General features: G+C 40.4%; 1 protein-coding gene across 1 annotated transcript in view; it reads left to right on the top strand.

Annotated features, from left to right (window-relative positions):
• Window positions 1-307: 307 nt before the first annotated feature.
• Window positions 308-10,556, top strand: part of LOC307250743 (creatine kinase U-type, mitochondrial-like) — an 11,640-nt gene continuing 1,391 nt past the window's right edge. The window contains exons 1-8 of the mRNA XM_080027917.1: window positions 308-539; window positions 3,495-3,693; window positions 4,913-5,008; window positions 5,282-5,503; window positions 6,391-6,476; window positions 8,516-8,639; window positions 9,597-9,731; window positions 10,209-10,334. Coding sequence (XP_079884043.1) covers window positions 391-539; window positions 3,495-3,693; window positions 4,913-5,008; window positions 5,282-5,503; window positions 6,391-6,476; window positions 8,516-8,639; window positions 9,597-9,731; window positions 10,209-10,334 — 1,137 coding nt within the window. The 5' untranslated portion in view covers window positions 308-390. The remainder of the gene's footprint in view (window positions 540-3,494; window positions 3,694-4,912; window positions 5,009-5,281; window positions 5,504-6,390; window positions 6,477-8,515; window positions 8,640-9,596; window positions 9,732-10,208; window positions 10,335-10,556) is intronic.

Here is a 10,556-nt window from a genome sequence, read left to right on the forward strand (position 1 = left end):
TTGTAGGCCTAATCTAGTTTCTCACCTGTCTGTCTGTTAGCTTACCAGCCTACTTAAGACGAGCTCTACAGTATTTGTTTTAACTGAAAGGTGACGGCCGTTTTTTCTTCTTGCACAAAGAGGAAAAAGTCCTCCTGACTAAGCTTGTTGTTCAGGGGGTCATTTAAGGCCACCCTTCTGCTTTTATTTTGAAGCCAGAGCTACATTTCCGGTCTGGTATTTCTTCGTCTAGCTTGACGTCACTCCGGTTGAAGTCGTTTCTCTCTCCGTTATCATTCCTCCACTTCATCACCGACGCGCCCATCATCCACCTGTCCCTCCGTTACCCCGCAACTGTGGAAATTAAATAAGAATTTTTATTTATTTAAAATCTCTGGTAAATTAACAAAAATGGCAAGCAGCTTCACAAGGATTCTTTCCAACAAGCGCAACATTGGGATCCTGTCGTTGGTTGGAGCGGGCTCGGTAACGGCTGGGCTCCTGCTCCACAGGGAACATGTCAGCGCCGGTGTGCCCGTCCGGAGGAGGTATCCTGCCAGGTAACGATGTCCCGCCGCCCCCCTTGTGTGCGTCCCTTATGTTCACATGTTTTCATTAACAGCTTATAAATAGGCCTATTATGTTAATATAGAAAACAAATCATTGTTTAATGCGCAATTTAGCGTTAACCACTCAAATAACCTTGACTTTACAACTATAAAACCACTGCCTGCTTCAATAGCCTATATGTTTTATCAGGTGTGAAATCCAATATTAATATAAATAGGCCTATGTAAAACACACATGATAAAGCACAAATCATGGATATTAAAACACATTGTCTGCTTTAATAGGTTAGGCTATTAGGGCCGCAGGATTTTAAGAAACATCTTATTCAGACTGCGATAGGCCTATTCTCCCTTTCATTGAAAAGTATATTCATATGCCTATGGAGGGATTTCTTTTCAGGAATATGTCAATACGTTCTCACTCCCAAAGCGTCAAAAAGGGACGGATTTGCAGTGTTGAATATGTGGCTACAAAAAGACAAACATATTCCCGAAGTCTGTGGAATAGGGTGTGTATGCAGCAGGACATCTCTGCATCATACCAACATTTAATTTAAAATGGTATTTTTGACACACATTAAACCTTCAACAAACATTGCAGAAAAGGTTATATCACATGTACAATTTAATATTAGATGTCACATAGGACTAAGAATAAAACAGAGCTATTTATACTGTTTATGATACATTATATCCATTCATGATATGTGCAATACTTTTGTCCTGTGCAATTTGTTGTTGCAATCAGTACAGCTGGTGGTGCTCTATAGCTTGTTAATTATATCTTGATTGTTTCACTGTAACTGTCAAGGCATGTGAGGGTGCAGCCTTTGAGTCCAATACAAATGTCTCTTATAGTACTGCGGATAAGCTCACATATTAATAACATATCTGAAAATAAACCTCATGACATGTACTAACCATATTAGAAATGTCATGCTTGAAATTGTTATGGTTATCCCCTGTACTATTAGGGGACAATGAAGTGTGTGTGGTGATTTTTTGCAGAGGGCAAATGTTTTAATTTAACATTTTCTTAATCATAGACATACAAAATCCCCTCTTAAAATACAGCAAAAAATCACACACTTAATGAAAAATATCAAGTATATGTTAAAAAAATTAATTAATTAATAATTTGTATTGTAAAAATATACAAATGGGTGTCTGGAAAACTCCCATCAATTTGCCTCATAACTTGTGCACCATAAATACACATACAAATGATATAATTCTAATATGAAATGCTAATATAAAAGAAACCCAGAGGCTGTTGGGATGTGATGTGTACGTGTCCCTCGACACATATAAACACAGATCAGTGAAACCTTATCTGCTGCTCTGATATAAAACCCTGCCCAGAGTGTTGCATAATGAAACACAGAGAGAGAGAGAGAGAGAGAGAGAGAGAGAGAGAGAGAGAGAGAGAGAGAGAGAGAGTACCTGCATCAACACAAGTTATCTATCATCAAACATTACTAACTATAAAAGACGTGGGCATTTCTCTTATCAAACCGTATTGATATTATTGACCTCAAAAGTCCTTCCAAGGAAACGCCTGGCTCTATTCTGTTAATCATTAAAACTAGTATAGCTATGATGTCAGGGAAAAGATGGAGCCTATAAAAAAATAAATGTGGACTAAATGGTTCTATTGTTCTTTAAAGCAGAATGTAAAAAGTTCTAAAATAATTAATATCAGTATAGTTAAAACAAGGCATGATGGGATGTATGGTCATTTCACATCACGTCATGATTATCTGGGCCCAAAAAATTGCATTTAGCAGGTTTGATTGAATTCTGCAGCAATTTTGGTTGAAATAATCCTCTAGCAGTTAACTCTGTATTTGCTGGGACGTCCTCTTGCCTGCATTGACCGATGACTCATCCATCCATTGTATCTTTTGGGCAAATAAGACCCTGAGCGTGTTGTACAATGTGCAACTATTGGAGCAAGTTCAGTGTGATGATACTTCCTTCCTTGTGCCTGAAAACACATTAGGAGTTGGGACGCCGCCGAGTCGACCTCAGGCTGCTGTACCCTCTGTTGCATCTCTCTCCCTCATTTCCCGTCTACTCTATACTGCCACAATAGCAAATAAAGGCATATTTTCCACCGAAAAGAATGATAAAGTAATAGAAGACATACGTGTGCTACTACTGATAATCACTATAGAGTTGCGGAAGAAGAGTAAACATGTGCCTCTATACTGTATAACACTAGAGAGGTAGAAATGAGGCAAGATGCCAAGTTTCTCCATGTCAGAAATCTTGATCAATATACCCAGGAACCCATAAGCTACTTAGTCTGTGCTGTTTCTGCAGTTTGAGTCCCCATCAAATACGATTTCATTCCTTCCTCGGCTTGTAGAGAGAGTATTATTTTGGATTAAAGCCGGTGTCTTGGCAGCACGCTCTTCGGGTTTCCATTCCAGCCGTGGCCTGGAAGTCTAAATGATTCATTTGGAGACGGAACAAAATTAGTCTTCAGGCTGTTTTTGTCAGCAGCGTTATTTTACTTTATAAACATAAATCGAAATGCTTTCTTATCCACAAGCATTCAAATCATTTCACTTCTAGCTTCTAAACTAGATTCAAACATTTTGATTATAATCCGCCTGTTTGCACTGAACTCCATAAAATAGCTGTTCTGCTCTGTTTCAATGAAGACATGTGATAAAGCAAAATAGCCCAAAATCTCAAAATTGACATGCAGTGCTTGAAAAACACTGTATTTTGCCTGCACTGTGTCTCCTTTAACCCCAGTTACCTGTGTACGTGTCACCTGGAAGTTTCCCCTAGTGACTCACCCACTCTGCACCTGTTCCAAGGACACGTCTCCTCGGTCAACCATGTGCCCACGCTGCTGCCAAAGAGAGATTTATTCCCTCTCAAAGATCAGTGCAGTGGCAATCTGTTATCTTGTGTTTCTTTGTATTTGTTTAGTGCGGAGTACCCTGACCTGCGCAAACACAACAACTGCATGGCCAGTCACCTGACTCCTGCCATCTACGCCAAGCTGGTGGACCGGGCCACTCCCAATGGCTACTCCCTGGACGAAGCCATCCAGACCGGAGTGGACAACCCCGGGCATCCCTTCATCAAGACTGTGGGCATGGTGGCCGGAGACGAGGAGTCTTACGAGGTCAGATGTCGGTGCTACTCACTGTTGGGTCATGGCTGGTTATACAGTGTCTCAAGGCCACCGGTTTGAGTTTGCAGTGATGTCAACATTGACAATGTCCAGAGAAAGTTTTGTTAAGTCCTGCAAAGTGGAAATTGGAATTAACATGAAATCTCACCCACCTGTCGTGAATGAAGTGGAAATACAATTGCTTGATTAAAGTCAAAATGTTGAGATCAGGGAGAGGGATCAATACAGCATACAAAACAAAACATTAATAAAATACAAACCATGCATCTTTGCTAATGCCATGAGGCAGACAATTGGTTACAAACTCATTGTTAGGTCCCTGCACTCTTGTCTCACAGCCCGCTGCACTTAAGAGAGCAATGTTCTTAGTCACGCTTAGAGGACGCCTGGTTTCAGAAAAAATTAGGTTGCATTTCCACTTCGTTCACAAAATTTTAACTTATTTATCAAAGTGCATATGCTCCCTATACCGTTTCAGAGGAAGGAGTGTTACAGCACAGAGGAGGGAGAGTTTTAGGCTAGGACACCTCTTTTGGGATGTCCCATTGTCTATCTAAAGCCAGGGTCTAATTATACCTGAATTTAAAGTAGCCTAATTTAAGGTTGCAGATGTAGGTCATGGTTCGGGAAAGGTTGTATCATTTGTGCAAGGTTGCATCACTCTTAAAGGGTCCATTACAAAACACTAAATTAATTAAAGGTTTGTGTATATAATTCTTCATTCTTCATTCATAATTCTTTCTCTTTTTGGAGTTGGAGATTTGTCTCTTATCTCATTTTTCTATGTACAATTCTAGCTAATGTTTAACGTATTAATCATTACTCCGAGTCGCTGCTTTGTACATGTGTGGGTGGTTCATTTGATTGTGGTTCATTTGGGAGTGGTCATACTGCTGCAACCTAGACAGTAGTGTAGGAATTGCTGACCTATTGTGTGTGTCAAAAGGGTTGTGAATGCAGCTATGAAATGTACAGTTTTATAGACAGGGCTATATAAAAATAACATAGGCCAACCAATTTCTTTTTTAACTTAAGACCTTTTGGGCTGCTTTTTTTCAGTTTTGTATGTCATTATCACACCCATGTTATAGTTATTAACAGTGATAAAGGCAGAGTTAATTTGAGGGGGAAATTTTAAACACAAATGCACATTGAATTAATGAAAAAATATCATACATTTATTACATCTTAAATTCCGTGTTTGTTTCAGGTATTTGCAGAGCTGCTGGACCCTGTCATCAAAGAGAGGCACAACGGCTACGACCCCCACACCATGACGCACCCCACCGACCTGGACTCCAGCAAGGTAACGCTCTCTCTGATCACACACTCTCCCCAGCAAACGCTAGCAGAGATCTTGAGGACGGCAGGTGCTGGTGTTGTCTGCTTTTGTCCAAGGGGGGGGGGGCGCTAAAATCACAATTCCTCTTAGCCACTTTAAAGGTGCTACGAGGAACTTTTAATAATTTCTGAAACAGTCACATTTTTCCTATGATGATCATAAGTGATTCAAAAAATATCCAATAAAGCATAATCTTTCAAATTAAAAATTTAAAAATCCCGTCTGCTTTTGTTTCAGCTGACGTCAGGCGTGTTGGATGAGCGTTACGTGCTGTCGTCCCGGGTGAGAACCGGCCGTAGTATCCGGGGGCTGAGCCTGCCCCCCGCCTGCACCCGGGCCGAGCGCAGGGAGGTGGAGCGGGTTGTGGTGGACGCACTCGCCGGACTGAAGGACGACCTCAGCGGGAAATACTACAGCCTCACTCAGATGACAGACCAGGACCAGCAGCAGCTCATTGATGTAAGTCATGCTGCAGTATAGACAGTAAGAAGCACTTTGATGTGCAGAAATAATGTAACATTTTAGCTTGTTATTACAAAAGCATTAGTTTGGGGGGAAAGGGAACAGTTAACAGGAATCATTTGACAATTACTGCTTTTTAAAATTTGAAGGACATTTTTTTTCAACACTTTCAGAACTTAATTCCACTGAAATATAACACCAGAATAGTTTGTTTTTCCATGTCATCGACCTCTTTGCACTACAATGATTCATTTTAATCAATCATGTCAGTATGCTATTTTTCCCATTTGAGGTTTTTCCTTTATCTGAATCGCGGGCGTCATGTGCTGTGTGGATTGTGAAACCCCATTGAGGCAAATTATTGGACTGGTTCAATTATAAAAAACTAGACTTGGCAAGCAGAGAGGGGAAACAACAAGACATTTTGATCAAATTCCTTTGTGATTTTTCTCTACTTATGACATCTATTGCAGTATGTCCGTCCTGGGAGAGGGATCCCTTACTTTGTCGACTCTCCCTGTGATTTCATCAAATGTATTAATTCCGCTAAAGGGTTTTTTACTGGGAGTTTTTTTCTCAGTCGAGCTAAGGGTGTAAGGGCAGGGTGTCATATTGTATCATATTGTATGAATGTAAAGCCCACTGAGACAAATGTCTATTTGTGATTTTGGGCTATACAAATAAAACTGACTTGATTTGATTTGATTTGATTTGACATTTTAATCATCAAATGGCTTTGGGCTGTGGCTGCCATTGCAAGAGTTAAGACATTATTGAATAATCTTTGTCACAATACTGCCAATCTGAGTTTCCCACTGCTTCAGTCAAAGCCATTGTTGGCACTTTGAGTATAAAACTATAACGTGTTTCTGTGTTTGCAATAGGACCACTTCCTGTTTGATAAGCCCGTGTCGCCCCTCCTGACGTGCGCCGGCATGGCTCGTGACTGGCCCGACGCCCGTGGAATCTGGTGAGTGGAGAAAAACTGACGGTGAAGTTTGTGGCTGTTTGAGGAAATGTTTTTATTTGAGGCAAGACCATGGCTGTGTAATCGTATCTGGATTAAGTAGCATGTCACATTCTCTGACATATCTATCTACTTATCTATCTATCTATCTATCTATCTATCTATCTATCTATCTATCTATCTATCTATCTATCTATCTATCTATCTATCTATCTATCTATCTATCTATCTATCTATCTATCTATCTATCTATCTATCTATCTATCTATCTATCTATCTATCTATCTATCTATCTATCTATCTATCTATCTATCTATCTATCTATCTATCTATCTATCTATCTATCTATCTATCTATCTATCTATCTAGTACATGTTATACTGTACATTGTGGGTCAAACATTTTTTTCCTTTTAACTTTTTAAAACCTTTTTTCTAAGGACGGGATGAGTTACCGTAGACGGAATGAATGTTGTTGTTTTATTGCCAATTTCTACATGTAATCTTCCATCTGTCCCACATCTAGTCAATCGTTTGGTTCCCCAGAGTTATGTAATATTTTTTTATGAACTTTCCCCATTCATTTCTCCCCTGGCACGGTTACATTGGTAATGCCATCTCCCCGTTGCTAAGCAGCAGTGGAGTGAGGTGTATTAGCAATGCAGGACAATGCTCCATCAGCATTAAGTTTCAGCCTATGCCCAGGAATAGCCCCGATGCCAGCCAACCAAAATCAATCACCAGCCTCCCTCCTGCCTCCTGGTGCCAGCCTGTATCAGACAGACGCTCCCTAGACTTAATAATTCAACTTCATTTTATCCCTACGTCACCGTCATTGGCAGCTATGTCTTGCCCCTCTCTGGCTCATTCTACCTTTTTTGAAAGATTGATCCACACACAAACATAAACACACACACACACGCGCACACACACACACACACACACGCACACAAAAAGGAAATTTGCAGTACAGTAATACATTCAGTATTTTACTGTAAACTCATGGGAAAAAAATGACAGTTAAATTCAGTAAGGCGCAATGGGTGGGATGGATGGTGTAGGAATCCCAGTTTATGGATTATAGCAAATGTTTCACTTCCAATATGTGTGCTGCTCTACTTCTTTATCATATTTGCTTATCCCCATCCTTCTAATACTACTTTTTTTTGTCTCTTGCTGTCATTCAAGTTTCTGGCATGACTTTATTTCCTTATGCGTTCTCCCTCTCTCTGACTGTCCTCTCCTATTACCTCCAATGGCAACTAAGGACTTCAGTGAGGACAAAAAGACTCTGTGTTGACAGACAGTGGCTACGTGCGCTACGTGAACATTTGAAATATATTGTGTATAAGTTGATAGTTTATCCTGAGATTGTTGATATGAGAGCTCTCTGAAATTCAATGGACTCTTCCTTTGGGGAGCATGAATGTATTCAGCAAATGTCTACTGTATGTACTGTGTGTTTTATTTACAAGTGGAAATTTTAGCCCCACTATGGAGGTGACCAAAATTGTATCATTATTATACGGCAAGCCATCAATATTTACAGTACGTCAAAATTTGCTTATGTTCTGTAGGACTAATGGACAGACAAATCACTTAAGTGTCGCCAAATATAGGAAGGTCAATAAAACACGTTCTACAGACTTACGCATATATTGATTCGTTCAAAATTATTTTTAGAAATACAAATGCCAGAGGAAAGTCTATTTTGTACTTTACCCAGAACTGTAGCAGACTTTTAGCAGACACACTGACCTTCAGTAGTTACAGTAGCTATGTTTTTGTGAGGTGTGAAGTTTCTTAAAAGTGCCATAAATCAAACCCAAAAGGCCTTGTAATGACAGTGCAGCCCTGAGAAAACACAACATCCAACTACCAGCAGCAGAGACAAGCATAACTCCTCAGTGACTGATGGTTCATGTCCCTCTTCATCAATGTTATGTGTCTGACTGTGTACGGCTCCCTACAGAGGACAAATAACCCCGACCCACAGCGAGGTCGATGCTGTAAAAACTCAATTTCTGTTTTCTCTTCATCCAGGCACAACAACAGTAAGACCTTCCTGATCTGGATCAATGAGGAGGATCACACCAGGGTCATCTCCATGGAGAAGGGAGGAAACATGAAGCGCGTCTTTGACCGCTTCTGCAAAGGCCTCAAGGAGGTAAATAATAAATAATAAATAAAACTCATATATTTTGGATTCCGCACATTAATTTAAAAAAAATATACAACCACAGGAACATACAGTTATATGGTTATTTTGTAGTATTCTGGTGTTCTAATTGAACCAAGTTATTGAATCATTGTGGACCATTGGGCTTATGGGAACAGCATTTTTACGTTCTGCTGCAATCAGATGGCTGTAGTTTTTTTTAATAAGCCAAAGGACAGGGCATTAATACAGTGTATGCTTTAGCAACAGCAACAAGAAAAAAGCTTATAATGGTTGTTGCCTTGCCACATATTGTATACTGTAGCCTGTGTAGACAGATGCACAAAAACAAACTGTCCAAACACGTCCGCGCAAAGATAAATTATTTATCCAAGCTGATCCAAGTTCCCCATTAGGAAAAGGGCAAAGCAGCATGTGGTGCTGCAATGTAGCACACTGAGGATGTGACAAAACCGCTCAGTGCTACATTAGCTTCATTAGCTTCATATTAATCCCAACACAGTGCTATGTGTTTGTGTTTTTCCATTCCAACCAGAAGCTATTTAACAGCCCTACAAGTCGCCAACTGTGTGTGACATGTGAAATAAATTTGTTACCAAGACAACTAAAATATTAACTTGTATTATGCAAAAGTTCGTTTTTTCCTGTGCTATTACAAAAATGTGCGTGGCCATCTGACTGGGTTGTGTGAGATCCACAGCAACAGCCCTATGTTTTGACCTGACTAGCTGCTCCGAAACAATAGTTATGTATATTATTGGCCTTCAAGGCGCATGTTTTGAAACAAATAAGTAAAAGTATGTCCCAATTGTATGCCTACTGCATGCTTTGTAGATTATTTTTATGGTCAGATGTATGTAGAATCGAAAAAAAAAAGGAAAAGTATGCGATTTGGAACGCAGGGATAGCCATTGTTATGTGACTGCTTCTCTCTCTCTCTCTAAGGTGGAGCGTCTGATCCAGGAGAAAGGCTGGGAGTTCATGTGGAACGAGAAGCTGGGATACATCCTCACCTGCCCCTCCAACCTGGGCACAGGCCTCCGGGCCGGCGTGCACGTCAAACTGCCCCTGCTCAGCAAGGTAACACTAGAGTTTAGAGATAGCAGCAAGGAAATACATGTGATACTCCTGCTTCAGTAAGATAACGGGGGATCTTTTGTGTTGCTGTAATATCAGTGTCAGAGTGTCTACGTGACCTAAAAAAAAAGTGTTGTTACTTATGTTTCCTCGTGTTTTATTTCATTATTTTGCATATTTTCTGCACCCATAAGAATGTCAACTAGACGATTGGTGCTGTGTATGGCCGTTACACAATGCCAGAGAAGTTATCTGTTCTACTAAACCTAACTAGAAATGATGCAAAATATGTTCATGCCGCCAAGTGACATTTTCGGAACGTTTATTGGTCATGTTCGCCTAGGAAATATGCTGTTTATATGATTACGAAGATTCTTATTCATTAAATGTTGGTGATACCTGCAGACACCCTGAAGAAAGAAAAGGTAAAAAGATAACTATACCTTAACTAAAGACCAAATCCTCTCCTCTTTCCTCCAGGACGCTCGCTTCACCAAGATCCTGAACAACCTGCGTCTGCAGAAGCGTGGGACAGGGGGCGTGGACACCGCTGCTGTGGGAGGGACATTCGACATCTCCAACCTGGACCGCCTGGGACACTCTGAGGTTGGGACACCTAGAATACTGCATGCTTGTACCAGTAACTCTCTCAATGATTTCGCTTCGGAAACATGTTTAGTGTATATCAGACACAGACAGCAAAAGGACTACAGCTACGGTGGCCTTCAAGGACAAGAAGCTAGTTACTAAAGATGGCATCATCCACCACTGCCTCAAGTCCTAAATATCAAGTGATGAAGCGAATATGAATTTAGTTAATTATTCTAT

The sequence above is a fragment of the Ammodytes marinus genome, assembly GCF_949987685.1.
Source record: "Ammodytes marinus genome assembly, chromosome: 5".
NCBI classification, from domain to species: Eukaryota; Metazoa; Chordata; class Actinopteri; order Uranoscopiformes; family Ammodytidae; genus Ammodytes; species Ammodytes marinus.